Raw genomic sequence first — 16729 nt, 5'->3', positions numbered from 1 at the left:
CTTAATACATTCAGCATCCCAGGCTCAAGGATGCAGCCAGTTTGTAACCTATTCAGCTAGTGCCTCTAATTTTGTCTGGACTGTTTCTAGTTACTGACCCTCAGTCTTTTCCAGGGCCAGCTAGCCATTTTGGCACCTGAGTCAAAGTCTGGCACCCTACAGCTTTGGCCCATCTTCCAGATTGGTTAGAAATTTCAAAAAGATGGCCTCTTGTTTCTTTTTTCCTTCAAGTTTTTGAGTTATACACATGATTTATAGCCCCAGACATTGTTCTTTCTTTTTTTGGACCTTGCCCTATTTTAAGTGCAAAATTAAATATGACTTTTGAATGGGTAGGCTGGCTCACACAATACACCATTATTGCTTTTTTCTGTGTTTTTCTGAAGTCTTCCATTTTAGTGTCCCCTAAAATTTGCCACTCCTAACTAGTGCCTATGTCAACTCGTTTTTTGTTTTTTTTTAATTTTTATTAAATTAAAATAACATTACAAACAACATGTACAATACTTCACCCTGTGCTATATATAAGAAAGGAAGATTTGGTTCTTCGGATATATCCTCATGATCGCCAAAATCCACGTTCTCGGGGTACAGGTACCTAAGCATCCAATTTTCCCAGTGCATAGTCCACAAATGGTTTCCAAATTTTCCAGAAAATATCTTCTTTATAGTCACCATTTCTAATTTTAATATTGCATGTCATTTTATCGTTTAAAGCTAATTTCCACATTTCACAATACCATTCTTCTATTCTAAAATTCACATCTAATTTCCAATATCTGGCTATTATAATTCTACCCATTATAATCATAATTCTAATCAATTCTTTCTCATATTTTGTTGGTTCTGTTTCCTTAATTATCAACAGTAATATAGTTCCTGGTCTCAATATTATTGCTTTCCCCATCATTTCAAATATCATTTTCTCCAATTGTTGCCAAAACTTTTTAACTTTTATCACATTTGTACCACATATGTTCATAAATCCCTAATTCCATATCACATCTCCAACATTGTTTACTAATTTTGTTATCCATCAATGACAATCTTAATGGAGTCAAATACCTTGTCAACTCGTAAAGCCTACTCAGCCTTCTTTTGGAGCTGGAGCTGGCCTCGTCCAGTTCCAGTAAAAATGAAAAGCAGATGTGAGCATCCACTGTCTCTTGATGAACCTCAGAATGGCTCCTCTGCACTAAGCAACCACTCGAGTTTTAGTCTGAATCCAGAATCTGCCTGGAAGCTCAGTCCCGACTGAATTTTTTATCTCCTTTATATTCATATCTTTATTCATTGCAGTACAGTCCAATACAGTGTTCCTCAACCTTGGCCACTTGAAAATGTATGGACCTCAATTTCCAAAAATTGAATTCTTATTGCAGAATAAGAGTGACTAAATTAGTTGACCTGTGAAATGTTGCCAGTGTAACATACCTGGACTTCATTCAATAAGGCATTTGACAAAGTAGACCACAGTCTACTTCTTGAAAAGATAGAAACGTGGGATGGACAGCATCACCACCAAATGGATTCATAACTGGCTGACAAACCATACTCGATGTGTAGTCCTCAAGAGAACTATAGTACATCTACTGAAGTGGGGTACCCCAAGCTCTTCTTAGGCCCAGTACTCTTCAAAATCTTTATAAACAATTTAGATGAGATAAAAGGGGAATTCATCAAATTTTCAGATGATACCAAGTTGGGAGGAATAGCTGACACTTTAGAAGATAGGCTCAAAAGCCAGAAAGATCTTGACTAATTTGAACACTGGACCCTAGCCAACTAAATGTAATTCAGTGGTGAGAAAAATATGGTCTTAACTTGGATAAGAAAGACCAAATGCACAAGAGTAACATGGGTGGCTCAACAGCAATCAAGGAGTCCTAGTAGACAACCACCTAAGTATGAGCCAGCAGTATGCTGTAGCTGCCAAAAATGGCAATTAAATCCTGGGCTCCATCAACAGAGGAATAGCATCAAGATCATGAGAACTATGGTATTAATAGTGCTATATACTTCTTTGGTAAGACCACACTTGGAATACGGCATCCAGTTCTGGTCACCAGGGTAGAAAAAGATGTTGAGACTCTAGAAAGATTGCAGAGAAGAGCACCAAAGGTGATTACGGGTCTGGAGGCTAATACATATGAAAGGTTGCAGGAACTGGTCTGGTCTAGCAAAGAGAAGGACTAGGTGACATGATAGCAGTCATCTATTTGAGGGCTGTCACAGAAAGGAAGCAGTCAACCTATTCTTCAAATCATCTGAGGACAGGACAAGAAGTGACAGATAAAAACTTATGAAAGAGAAATTCAACCTAGAACTAAAGAGAAATTTCCTGACAGTGAGAACAATTAATCAGTGGAACAGCTTCAGAAGTTGTGGGTGGTCCATCACTGGAAGATTTTAAGAAGAGATTGGACAGCAATTTGTCCAGAATGGTTTAGGGTCTCCTGCTTGAGCAGGGGATTGGACGAGATACAGGGGTCTGCAACCTTAGATATTCAAAGAGCCATTTGGACCCATTTCCTACAGAAAAGAAATCACCGGGAGCCACAAAACCTGGGTGGGCATGGCCAGCTCAATGTCACTCACTCCCACTCAGTCACATGACACACACACACCCAGCCACGCTTATCCAGGTTTTGTGGCTCCTGGTGTATTTTTTTTTTTCTGTGGGAAACAGGTACCATCTCTCTCTCTCTCTCTCTTTCTCTCTGTCTTGTGTGTGTGTGTGTGTGTGTGTGTGTGTGTGTGTGTGTGTGTGTGTGTTCCCTCTTGAACCATTTCCCAAAACAGGCAAGGGTTGGTGTTTTTCGTTGTTGGTTTTTTTGATGATATTGTTCTTTCTTCTTCTTTGGGTGCTTTTTACTATATTTAAATCAAGAGTCATTTCAGGTTCCCAGATAGATGAAGCTCTTTCCTTCCCCTGCTGGGGCTCCCTGTCGGCTGAACCCACCACTGGCTGGCCACACCCCTCGCCCTCCCCTCCCAGTCACTCCTCGCCTGGCCTGAGAAGGTAACGGTGATGGCGGGCGATGGAGACTTGCTCCATATTCCAGAGCAGGAGCAAAGCACCTCTGTACTTGCCATATCTTGCAGGCACTTCTTCCAACCTTTGTTGGTGCTCCGTGCACTGTGGTCACTTAGAGAGATGCATGACTCGCTCTCTGCCCCAAGACACTGGCTCGGCCTGGCTGCGGCCGACACCACTGCTGTTGCCACCTCCATACCCTGCCCGCTGCTCTCACAGTGCCTTGCGCAGTACAATTAAATTTAATGCGCTTCACAATGGGGGAGACTGTCCCCTCTTCCTCCTGGAGCCCATTACAATGCAGAGCATCGGCCGTAGCCGGGCTGGGCCAGTGTCTCGAGGCGGAGAGCAAGTCACGCATCTCCCTGAGTGACCAAAGTGCAAGCAGCACCAACAAGGTTCGGAAGTGCCTGCGAGATATGGCATGAACAGGGGTGCTTCGCTCCCTGTGTTGAGTCTCCATCCCCCGCTGTTGCCCTTACCTTCTCAGGCCAGGCAAGGAGTGACTGGGAGGGGAGGGGCCAGCCAGTGGTGGGTTCAGCGGACAGCGAGCCACAGCAGGGGGATGAAAGAGCCGCATGCGGCTCCAGAGCCACAGGTTGCAAACACCCGGACTATAAGATCTCCAAGGTCCATTTCAACTCTGTTATTTTGTTATCTATCTTGTAGGATTAACCACCATGAACCTGGATGACAACACAAAATGGCTCATGTGGGTAGCCAAGCAGTTTGAGAATATTGCTGGTGACAATAAAGAAATCAGCTTGGAACAATTCAAAACTGCACTTAAAGTGAAGGAGGCAAGTTGTGTCTGACTGAGCTGTGAAGGTGACAGAGCCGTAACTCAGAATGACCACTGTTGCAAGCAAAAAGTACAGAGATGCTTTATTTCCTCTCTTCCTTGATAGAATTGAAGAATTGATCCATGCATTTCATATGCTACTTAATGTCAAGAGACCTGACAAAGAAGCAAAAAGGCGGGGGGGGGAGCAGAGATTTTTAAAAAACCTTTATTTATTTATTTATTTATTTGTTTGTTTGTTTGTTCATTATTTCAATTTATATAGCTGCCTATCTCACTTATGTGATTTTGACCAGTTCCCAAGTTAAAACAACTATGACGCCTATATTAAAACATTGAAATAATTAAAACAATTAACAAAAAACATAAAAATGTGGGGAAGTGCCAAATTATAATTAACAGAAAATGCAACCGTCTTGCAGAGTCTCCATCAATCTTACCAGAAGACCAAGAAACCATAGAGCAGGAAGTCAAGAGAGTTGAGGAACACACTGGATGAGCCTTTTTGCTGGATAGCAGGGGTTGAGAACATGAGGCGGGTTTTTTCATCTTGATTTGGACTCTAGCCAAGCATTTCCTGTGAGTCCCTCATTTAATACAAGACAACCTGGTCACAGGTGGGCTCACTGTTTCAGAGAGGTTTCCTCACCAGATTCCTCAATGCCTTCAACAAAGGCAGAACTTCTAATGTACTGAAAACATTTCTTTGAAATTCAGGGAGATATTCAGAGATGTATCTGCCTTGAAAGGAGCCTATGTTGAACTGTACAGAACAGTCAAACATCAGCAGTGAGCCACAGGAATCATTTTATGACATTTTGTTCAAAATGTTTTGGCCTATGCTGTCCTGTTTCAGCCACTTACAGAGAGAAGAGTTTTATGCGTATATAGATATAGATGCTTGACTAATACAACTGCCTTCCTCATTTGTTTGCACTCTCAGACTAGAGAGCTATAGTTGTTAATTTGCCTGGAACTTACACTACAAGCCTCAAAAAAGCACCTTAAAGACAACTAGACTGTTTTTCCTTGAGGAAGAAGAAGAAGAAAACATTTCACTTCTCATCCAAGAAACTTCATTAATTCTGATGGTGGGAAGTGGGGTGGAAGGATAGGTTCTGACCAGATGGTGAGGGAGGGAGATTGGAAGGAATCCATCTATGTTGGAATTGAACACCCCTCCCTCAACAGAGGGGGAGGGATAAGATACCACCTATCTCCAGTTTACAACACAGTCCATGCAGCTGTTCCAAGAAGATTCCACAACCGATTGCATCCTGATTCAGGTGACCCTGGCGGCACAGATAAACCCTCAAATGGCCTCAAAAGCTCTCAGAGAGAGCAAATGATCAGAGACTGCAAAGAAATATGATCCTTTGAGTACACCCCCACACACACACACACACATACACACAACATTTGGAATCAATTCTAATAAAGGAGAATATTTGTATCTCAGGGTTGACATGTGGTGCCCCTGTTGCTCTCTGAGCTTGATTGTTTTCTTGCAGACGTTTCATTGCCCAAACTAAGTAACACCTTCAGTGCGAGGAAGGAGCGCTGTTTCCTGTCAGGTTTCTATTCTACTGACTTGCCTGTCAGTGTTGGTGGGGGCCGTCTTAGAAATTCTTTGATTGGGCAGTCTGCTGTTGGCTTCTTTGGCAGTTTCTTGATTGGGGTCTTGTTTACTTGATGGTTGGTCTGATGTTAACCTTGGAGTTAATCTATGCCGATCTGGGTGCTGATTGCTGGTGGAGAGCTGCTTGGGTCTTTTTGTTCCTTTTTGGGCTGGCTGGCTGTCTCTTTTGCATAGTCAATAGAGGTTGTTAATATCTATGGGTCTATTGGTGGCTGATTTGTCAGCCTGGTAGCCTTCTAGAAATTCCCTGGTCTTTTTGGACTTGGTTTGGTCACATTTTCCCAATTGAAACTATGATTAAATCTGTCTATATGTTGTGAAATTTTCATCATGTCTTCTGACTGTTAGTTGGTGTTTGTGGATGCGTTCCGTCAGTCTTCTGCCTGTTTGTCCTACATAGTAGTTGTTGCAGTTCTTACATTGTAGTAGCTTTGGTTGGCTTGTGTGCTATGCTGATGCCATGTGGTTGTAATAGACTGATGATCAGTGGTTAGAGTGCAGTACTGCAGGCTACTTCTGCTGACTGCCAGCTGCCTGCAATTTGGCAGTTCGAATATCACCAGGCTCCAGGTTGATTCAGTTTTTCATCCCTCCAAGGTCAGTAAAACGAGGACCCAGATTGTTGGGGGCCATAGGCTGGCTCTGTAAACCTCTAAAGCACTGTGAAGTGGTATATACGTCTAAGTGTTATTGCTATTGCTATTGGTGGTTTCTGAGATATTCTGAGATATTCTTGATGTATGGACTGTATATAGCACAACCAACCCAAACGCTAAAAAGAATTACACTGCCATACATCGAGAATATCTCAGAAACCACCAACAGACTACTTCAACCACATGGAATCAGCATGGCCCATAAGCCAACTAAAACCCTTCAAAACATCCTAAGCAGACCAAAAATCCCAATAACTCCAGAAGAAAAAACAGGCATCATCTACAACATATAATGTAAGGAAGAAACTGCCAAAGAAGCCAACAGCAAACAGCTCAATCAAAGAATCTCTAAGACCGCTCCCACCAACACTGACAGGCAAGCCACTAGAATATGAAACTGACAGTCAACAGCACTCCACTACTAGCACTGATGGTGTTACCTAGTTTGGGCAATCAAATGGCTGCAAGAAAACAAGCAATCTCAGAGGAATCAATTCTTCCATTCCCCCCCCCCCCACCATCCAGTCTCAACTGTCAGGACCTATCCTTCCACCCCTCCACCATCAGAACTGAGGAAGCTTCTTGGATGAGAAGCGAAACGTTTTCTTCTTCCTCCTCAAGGAAAAAACAGTCCAGTTGCCTTTTGAAGGAAAAAAAGCACCTTTGAGTAATTATGACCTGGATAACTGAGAATCTCTGCAAACAAACCTCAAGGCCTGTTGTATTTATCATGGTCAATAATGAACACAACCACTGCCATTTATATATTTCAGAGATTTGATCACTTATTTCTAAATCAAGGCCTCAAGACGATAGAGACTTCTGGAGTCTCACCTCTAACTTCTTGTTGTGACACCGACCCCTGAACCTGTCCTAACAGAGGGAGAGGACTCAGAAGGTGAAGGAGAGGATTTGGCAAGGCCTCCCTCTCCAGGACCCTCCTCTCTGGCAATGCCTCAGGTTTCCTCCGAAGGCCAAGAGATATGCCAGGAGCAAGGCACTTCGGATAGAGAGCGAGGGAGATGAGTTTTGGCTGGATCCCAGACAGCGTCGGAAGGATAAGCGCATGCAGCAGAGAAAGAGGCGTGGGCGGGCCAGAGATTGAGCTGAGTCACTGGACCACACCCCACAAGGGATAAAAGGGTGTGTGTCAACTATTCAGGCCTTGTGACGGACAAATTGAAAAGCTTGGAAATCATATTGTGTTTCTAGAACCCTGTTAGAATCTCTTTTTGGATTTCTTCGGACTGGACTTTGACAATTCTTTGCTTTGTGGAATTAATTTGGTATATCGGACTGAGGAGAAAAAACCTCCTTTAGTGAGTAAAATCTCTTGGCAGGCAGTTCATGGTTCGCTGCCAAGACTGTTATCTTAAAGGAATTCCTGACTGTTTGATTCATTAACTCCTGGCTGTCTGTTTGCGTGTGTGCATGCGACGGGGACAGAACACTTCTCAAACCTTTCCTTTCTCTCTCACAGTCTTTTTTTGGTGACCGGTTCTTCGCTTTGTTTGATTCTGATGAAAGTGGAACCATCAGCCTGGATGAACTCCTGAACACCTTAAAACTGCTGATCCATGGGAGTGAAACCGACAAGCTCCGGTTCCTCTTTCGGGTCTACGATGTGGATGGTAAAATTCCAAACTGATGAATCAGATAACCGGTGTTTTATCAAAATGAGATTTTGTTTTTCAGGTCCTTGTTTGGCTGCCAACAATTGTGCTTCGTAGAATAGCCTCCAGCACTCCTAATTTTGTATCTGGAACGGTATTATAGTTGTGTATTTTTATGAGCAGATCTAGTGCCTTTGAGTGATGAACATTGAGAAATTCAAGAAATGCCACTTATCAATTGATGCAGAAACCCTTGTCAACTCTTAACACCAGAAAATTCCAATTGTGACCTTCAAAAACTGGACTAAACCTTCATCATACATAGGTTATGAGATGGGCTGCTCAGCTGCAAGATCAACAAGGAGTTGGAATCTATTGGGAAAAGACAATGGATTGATTTTGAAATATGTAAAGAGTGTAAAGCAGGGGTGAAATCCAATTTTTTTCCCTACCGGTTCTGTGGGCGTGGCTTGGTGGATGTGGCAGGGGAAGGATATTGCAAAATCTCCATATCCCTCCCCACTCCAGGGGAAGGATACTGCACAATTTCCATTCCCAGCCCATTCTGGGGCCAGCCGGAGGTGGTATTTGCCGGTTCTCTGAACTACTCAAAATTTCCACTACCGGTTCTCCAAAACCTGTAAGAACCTGTTGGATTTCACCCCTGGTGTAAAGAATATGTGCACGTTTAATCTAGAGTAGGGGTCCCCAATCCTTGGGCCATGGACCGGTACCGGGAACCAGGCCACATAAGCGGCAGGCGAGCACATAAAGTTTTATTTGCACATGCACGAGATTAGGTTGTGTGCATGAAAACATCTGCTCCCCACAGCCACTGCCACTGCCGGTCCATGGAGCTCAAAAGGTTGGGGACTGCTGATCATCACCTGCGCTAAGGTTAGCTTCAGTCTTTGGAGGAGATTGTAGGACAAGATCCCATCAATAGACCCAATTTCTCAGTGCTTCCTTAAGGTGTATATAGGGAAGAGGATTTTAAATGCCCTGCGTCTATAATTTCCATATGGTTCCGTTCAGTCAAAGAATAACTGCAGCAATTATGGCTCTCTAACTCTCAGAGGAAGGATCTGTAGGAGGCATCACTTATAGCTCTTCCAGGCTTTCAGTCCTCTAGGGAAATGGTTTTGTCTTAGGTTTTATAGATGAAGTCTTCTCATGATCCAGCAAGGAAGCAGAGTCAACCAAATTTGATTTCCTGGTGCACACTTTCTGTCCATTGACCTCCTCCACCTCCACCTCCTCCTCCTCCTCCTCCTCTCATAGCAACATCTTAAATCTGACCTGTCACACCAAGCCTAGTGGATTTGTTTTCTTATAGGTGGCGGCTCCATTGAACCTGATGAATTACGCATGGTCTTAAAATCATGCCTGAAAGAGAGCTCAATATCTTTGCCTGAAGAGAAGCTAGATGACCTGACAATGGCTCTTTTTGAGTCAGCAGATTCTGATAAGAGTGGATCCATAACCTTTGAGGAGCTCAGAGAGGAACTGCAGCGTTTTCCAGAAATCATGGAGAACTTAACAATAAGGTATTTTGAACACCAGTCAACATCAGTCATTTCTGATGATGGACATTTCCCGCTCTGTGCCATCCCAGTTCTATTGAATTATCAGGAGCAGGAAAACGATTGGCAAACTTCAGCTGGTTCATCTGTTCCTTTTTGTTTCTGATACTTATATGTGAAACCCTAAATGGCTTCAGGTAAGTGTGAGAATATCTGTTGCTCCACATCCAAAGGGATCTTCTCAGGAGTCCTATTCTAGCTGTTTTCTTTTCTTTAAAAAAATAAATAAAGGGAAGAGTCTTTTCATTCATTGTTCTCCTTATTAATGCCTTCCAAACAGAACCAAACATTACCTTATTACAATATATTTTTATGGCAAGGAAACCTGTTTTCTAGAGTAAGAACAAACAGAGAGAGAGCTTAGGAAAGTTTTCATGGATGGAAATCTTAAAGAAGAAAAAATCCCAACTTGGAAAAGTAGACCAAAGTAGACCAAAATTGAACTCATGTCTTAGACTTTAAAAGAGCTGATTTCAACAAACTTAAACAGAGCTTGGGAAGGATTCAATGGATGAAAATAGTAAAGGGGAAAACAACTCAAGAAACTTGGGAAACTCTGAAAAATGAGACCATAAAAGCCCAGTCTAGCACAATATCACTGAAAAAGAAAAATAAGAAATCCAAGAAACCACCCTGGTTGCACAAAGATCTCTCTAATAAACTGAAAGACAAAAAGCACAAGTATAAAAATGAAAAGAGGAACACATAACTAAGGCAGAATAACAGCATACAGCCCAAAACTGCAAAGATGAAGTCAGGAAAGGAAAGGCCCAGAATGAACTAAGACTTGGAACAAATGTCAAAAATATTTTTTAAAAAAATCTTTCAACATATAAAAAACAAGAACAAAGTCAAGGAAACAAGCAATGCACTAATGGGAGAAGATGGCAAGGAAGTGATGGGCAGCTTAATTCATTCTTTGCATCTGTCTTCATGCAAAAGGAGAAAGTAGCCCAACCTACCAAAAACAGAATGAGGCAACCTACCAAAAAGAAAAGACTAGGATTACAAGTTTGATAAAGTACACTACAACATACTTTACTTTCTACATAAAATAGAAAACTGTGGGTTAAACAGCATCACCACCAGATGGATTCATAAGTGGCTGACAAACTCAACATGTAGTCCTTAATGGAACTACATCTACATGGAGGGAAGCATGCAGTGGGGTACCCCAAGGTTATGTCTTAGGTCCACTACTCTTCAACATCTTCATAAATGATCTAGATGAGAAAACAGAAGGAGAATTCATCAATCCTGCTAAACTGGCAGGAATAGCCAACACCCCAGAAGATCCACAGGATCCAAAAAAACTTGAACACTGGGCCTTTTCTAACAAAATGAAATTTAGTGGTGAGAAAAGTAAGGTTTTACATTTAGGGAAGAAAAAGCAAATGCACAGGTATAGAATAGATGGTTGCTGGCTCAACGGTAGTAACTGTGAGAGGGATTTTGGGATTGTGGACAATCACTTAAATATTAGCCAGCAGTGTGCTGCAGTCCTCCAAAAAGCCAATGCAATTCCATCAAAATCTGTTTATGGAGATTCTCAGTCATCTAGGTTATGGTTGTCCCAAAGATGCTTTTTTCAAGAGGCAACTGAACTTTCTGGTTTTTCGTTGAAGACGTTTCACTTCTTATCCAAGAACCTTCCTCAGCTCTAACTGGATGGTGGGGAATGGAAGGATTTATACACCTTGCAGATAGCTGGACAGTTTGCATTCTTTTAGCGGGTCATTAATATCACCTGGAGGTTTATCTGTGTCATCACTGCAGTGGTGGGATTCAGCTGTTCACACCGGTTCAGGAGAACCGTTTGTTAACTTTCTGAGCAGTTCGGCGAACCGGCTGTTGGAAGAAATCTCCTTCTTCCTAAAGTGTTTTTCCCACTTTACAGGGTTAATCCTGTCAAGAAGGCAGGAAGGAGACATTCTGGTGTGCCTCTCTGTGTTGTTTCTAGCCTAATCCTTATCTTTATTGCCCTGCTTAAGTGTTTTCAGAAACTGCCTCTGGGATAAGCCTTGTTACATTGTAACAGCAGTTAAAGGTTCTTGGCAGTATGCCCAGACTAGCCAGAGCCACTTCTCTGGAGTTTTTTTTTTTCTTTGCTGATACTTTTATATGGGCTTGACCTTTTTAAAAGCTTTTTACACTGCTTTAGTGTTTCCTGGCACTGTCCTTTTGGGGTGTACTTCCAAGAGGCAGGATGCAAGCTTGGCACTCTCTCTGATTTTTTTAAACTGCCTTTCTCGGGGCATGTGATCTTTCCTTAAATCTGGATGATTTCCTTAGAATATCTTGTGAGGCGAGTGAGACCAGCTGGTATCTTTAAGTGGTGCAAATGGATCTAAGGATTGCTTCTCATGTGTGGGAAAGGGTGCTTTGTCAGTTCACTGAGCACAAGAGTCTCTTGTCTATGGGGATTCATATGTGTTCTGGGCTGAGGTTGTTCTGTCACCTAAGGTGCTGTCTTGTAGCAGTCGTTTTTTCACTACCATGACAGCTTCGGAAGTTGGAATGCAGGTGAAAGGAGAAGTCATCGAAATCTGTTATTCTGTTATCATTCTGTAGTTCCCCAATTGCTTATTCCTTAATCTGAGAAACATCCCCCAAGGGGACCCTTGGGATTTGAGGGGGGTGGGTAGGCTGGAAGCTTTGACTGAACTGCCCTTTGAAACTGGACCTGGGACTGAAATGGCACGTCCTTCAAAATACAGGCTAGATCATTTCAGCACAGATGCTGAAAGAATTTTCTGTCCAGAACTGAGGCTTCTCCTGGCAATACAGAGGATTGAATTGGATGCTTATAGCGTCTGAAGGATAGTGATGCCTTGAGGGGGAACAAGACCCTCTTGCTAAGAGTACCTGTAGAACAGTAACTGAACTCCTTTTCAACATACAAATGAATCCTTTTCTCACCCCGGAATGGCAGTAGCTCATTGGGTGAGGTTGAGAGAAGCCTAATAAAGCCCATTATGATGGTTTCAGGAACGCTTTGAAACCTCACTTTTCAGAGTCTGAGAGAAAACCAGCACAACTCTTAGAGAAGGAACTGAAGCAGCCAACCTGGAAGTCCAAAGGTCGCGTCTCGTGTTGACAGCATTCATACAACATGCTAACCTCCACAACCATATATATGTGCATGATTACAGCTCCTAAGAACATTAATTAACCAGATTACATGTGCCAGGAAAACATGGGCTTTTATTTATTAAATTTAATTAGTAAATTAAACTGTCTTAATTAGTAAGACTTCAGGAATGGCTTCCTGCCCTGCACTCGGGGGAAGAGGAGCCTTTTGGCTTATTTGTGTTGAGTCTTCCTGTGTCCCTCGGGATGCTGAAAAGCCCCAAAAACTTCACTAGCTCCTCTCTCCTTTCTCTTTCAGTGCTGCGAGTTGGCTAAAGCCGCCCATAGCTCCCCGGAAGACCCAAACCCCACATATCTTGAGTCCTGTGTATTGGCACAACCATAAGAACAAGCTTCTTCTGCTGGGTAGCTATGCATGTGTGAACATTATCCTCTTCATCTTGGCTGCCCTAAAGCAGGCTGGCTCTGGCATTTGGATCGTGGTGGCCAGAGGCTGTGGGCAGTGCCTGAACTTCAACTGCGCATTCATACTGGTGAGGAACTGGGCTGCATCCCACATCCCAACCTGTCAAGGCCGTTCATCATCAGGGAAAGTCGGAGCAGGGCTTCAGGAGGAAAACAACATTGTAACCATTGTTCACTATGAAATCCAAGCTTTGTTTTAAATTATAACTTTGCAAGAGCACATTTTTGCTCAAAGCCACCAGAACATTGCATGCATCATTTTTTAAAGAATGATGAACATTTTCTAATTCCTAGAGATGGGGACATCTCTATAACAGGGCAGTCATTGCTGAAGAGTTCTGGGGCAGGCCGTGTTTGTCATGGACAAGATGCCTTTGATGCCTTCAGTCACAGACATTGAACTATGTGTGTAATGGGTCAGGAAATGCTCGTTTTCTAACTCCACTATTTCCCTTCCTCTGAATGGCCACCAGGACCTCTGGCACAGGTGGCAAGCAGTCCCAGTCCCTGACTTTCTGTTTTCCAGAAATGGGAATACTGAGCCCAGAGACTTTCCTTGAAATGCAGATGAGGCCAGAAACTGGTGCTTTATTTTCCAACTTTAATTTAAAAAATTAAAACAATCACTACTTATCCTCTGGGACTCTCATCTAAAGTGGGTAAGAAGGAGGGCAGATACCGTAAAATGACAAACACTTAAATATGAGCCAGTAATGTGCTGCAGCTGCCAGAAAAGTCAATAGGTTGCATCAACAGAGGGATAATATCAAGACAGGGGTGAAATGTAAAATTTGTTACTACCGGTTCTGTGGGCGTGGCTTGGTGGGGGAGGGTAATGTGACTGGATGGGCATGGCCAACTTTTTTTTTTAATTTTAACTTTTCAAAGCATTTTTTCTGCAAATGCAAAAAAATGCTTTGAAAAGCCTCTGCCGATCAGGAACACAGCTGGGATCGTCAGAGCCTTTTCAAAGCATTTTTTTAACCACCTCTTCCACTGAAGAGGTTGCAGAACAAAATGCTTTAAAAGTCTCTCTGACGATCCCAGCTGTTGCCTGATCATTTTAAAAAAAATTTCGGCGGAAGAAGTTGTAGAAAAAATGCTTTTAAAAGTAAAAAAAAAAAAGCCTCTGATGATCGTGCGGCTCAGCTGGGCATGGGGGGGGGGGGCTCAGGGATTTTTGCAACTGGTTCTCTGAACCACCCGCTGCCATTGCTACTGGATCAGGTGATCCGGTCCAAACTGGGAGCATTTCACCCCAGTAACAAGATCATGCGAAGTGTTAGTATCACATACTGCACTAGTAAGACCACACATGGAATACTCTGAGGGTGAAGGTTTGTTCTCCGAGCTTGTGGGTTGGCTTCCGAACATTTTGTTACCAGGTCAGGTAACATCTTCAGTGGAGTTTAGGTGATGTCCGTGTCAGTGTCCCTCTGTTTATAAGGGCTTTGTGTAGAGGGAGGAACACCAACACTGACGTCTCCTAAACTCCGCTGAAGTTGTTACCTGGCCTGGTAACGAAACATTCAGAAACCAGCCCACAAGATCGGAGAACGAATCCCCGCCCTCGTCCTAGACCCTTGCTACAGAGAGTTGCCACCGTGGAATACTGTGTCCCATTTTGGTCCCTGTGATATAAAAAAGTGCAGAGAAGAGCAACAAAGATGACAAATGGTCTGGGAATTAAACCGTATGATGAACAGTTGAGGGAACTGGGGATGTTTAGCCTAGCAGAGAGAAGAATTCCAGTACTTGAGCGACTGTCACAGAGAAGACGGGGTCAAATCCCCAAAGCACCTCATTGCAGGACAAGAAGTAACAAATAGGAGGTTATTAAAGAGAACTAAGGAGTAATGTCATGTCAGTAAGAATAATTAATCAGTGGAACAGCTTGCTTTCAGAAGTTGTGAGTGGTCCATCATTAGAGGTTTTTAAAGAAGAGATTAGACAGCAATTTGTCTGAAATGGTTTAGCTCCAGCAAGGGGTTGGACTAGAAGACCTCTAAGGTCTCTTCCAACCTGTTATTCTGTGTTCTATCCTCTAACCTTCCGCCCTGGTTCCTGGCTATTATAGTCAAACTGAGAATGGATGCAAAAAGAATAACATCTTAGATCAATAATTTTTCTGTTATATGAGTATCTGTCAGTTCTTCAAGATAAACCAGGTCAAGAAATAGACTCAAGGATTACTGCATCTCTATTGTTGAAGCGCCACATGACCACAGAGACGTCTTTGGACAGCGCTGGCTCTTCGGCTTTGAAACGGCAATGAGCACCTCCCCCTAAAATCAGGAACGACTAGCACATATGTGCGAGGGGAACCTTTACCTTTACCTTATTGTTGAAGAATCTAACAACAGGATCTTGAAAGCCTGACTGTTTCTCTCCTTCTCTGCTGATACCAAAGAGAATCAAGGCTGGGCAATTTCAGGTTTCTTTCTTAATCCCCTCCTCTCTTTCTCTTTCTCATAGAACATAGAATAACAGAGTTGGGAGGGACCTTAGAGATCATCTAGTCCAACCCCCTGCCCAACCAGAAAACCCTATACCATTTCAGACAAATGGCTATACAATCTCTTCTCGAAAACCTCCAGTGATGGAGCACCCACAACATCTGGAGTCAAGCAGTTCCACTGGTTAATTGTTCTCAGTGTCAGGAAATTTCTCCTTAATTACAGGTTGCTTCTCTCCTTGATGAGTTTCCACCCATTGCTTCTTGTCCTGCTTTCTGGTGCCTTGGAGAATAGGTTGACTCCCTCCTCTTTGTGGCACCCCCTCAAATATTGGAAGACCGCTATCATGTTGGCCCTGGTCCTTCTTTTCATTAAATTAGCCACACCTAATTCCTGCAACCATTCTTCGTATGTTTTAGCCTCCAGTCCCCTAACCACCTTTGTTTCTATTTTCCGTACTCCTTCCAGAGTCTCAACAACTTTTTTTATATTGACGGTTTTTTAAACATTTTATATATTTTTTAATTTTATATATGTTTTTATTCATATGTTTTAATTCTGATATTCTTTTTCTCTAAGCCTCTGTTTCTCAATCTTGGTAATTTTAAGAAGTGTGGACTTCAACTCCCTGAAAATTAGCAAGTCTGAGAAATATTACTCAAATTTTTATATAACCATACTATAGTACATTTCTTTTTCAAGGTTATTTCTCTACTCTGCTGTAACATCTGAACTGATGCATTTTTGCCCCTCTCAATTCAGCGCTTTTCTTCCCCTCCATCTGCCATCCCCAGGTGTTGATGCTACGCCGATCTCTGACCTGGCTAAGGACCACTTGGGTAGCCAAAGTTTTGCCCCTGGACTTGAATGTCATCCTGCACCAGCTGATGGGCTACATGGTGGGTGTTCTAACTATCCTTCACATGGGAGCTCACATCATCAATTTTGGTAAATGCTGCTCAAATTTTCTGTTTCATATTGTTTTTCTTCTGTTATGTAATTGCTTTAATTGCTGTCCCAGAACACTTTATAAAAAGTACTAGTTGTACCCGGCCATGCGTTGCTGTGGCCCAGTCTGGTGCTTCCGCTGGGCTAAAAGAGCGAGGCTGAAGTTCCAAACTCTCCACGAACATTTGGTGGGTATCTCTCTATGTGTCTCTCTCTCCCTCTCTCTCTGTATCTCTATGTCTCTCTCTCTCCCCCCCCGTATCTCTCTCTGTCTCTCTCTCCCCACCTCTGTATTTCTCTATGTGTGTCTCTCTCTCCCCCCCTCTGTCTCTCTCTCCCACACTCTCTCTCTGTATCTCTATGTCTCTCTCTCTCTCCCCCACTCTCTGTCTCTCTCTCCCACACTCTCTCTCTGTATCTCTGTATGTGTCTCTCTCTCC

The 16729-nt window shown here is 42.8% G+C and overlaps 1 protein-coding gene across 1 annotated transcript in view; it reads left to right on the top strand.

Annotated features, from left to right (window-relative positions):
• Positions 1–3711: 3711 nt before the first annotated feature.
• Positions 3712–16729, top strand: part of NOX5 (NADPH oxidase 5) — a 31036-nt gene continuing 18018 nt past the window's right edge. The window contains exons 1-5 of the mRNA XM_070953595.1: positions 3712–3837; positions 7615–7765; positions 9084–9294; positions 12719–12953; positions 16136–16289. Of these exons, the coding sequence (XP_070809696.1) occupies positions 3718–3837; positions 7615–7765; positions 9084–9294; positions 12719–12953; positions 16136–16289 (871 nt within the window). The 5' untranslated portion in view covers positions 3712–3717. The remainder of the gene's footprint in view (positions 3838–7614; positions 7766–9083; positions 9295–12718; positions 12954–16135; positions 16290–16729) is intronic.

Source organism: Pituophis catenifer, unplaced genomic scaffold (assembly GCF_029215685.1).
Source record: "Pituophis catenifer annectens isolate HBS135680 unplaced genomic scaffold, rPitCat1.0.hap2 SCAF_14, whole genome shotgun sequence".
Lineage (NCBI taxonomy): Eukaryota > Metazoa > Chordata > Lepidosauria > Squamata > Colubridae > Pituophis > Pituophis catenifer.
Note: the sequence above shows the minus strand (reverse complement) of the source record. Positions and strands in the feature narration are given on the sequence as shown.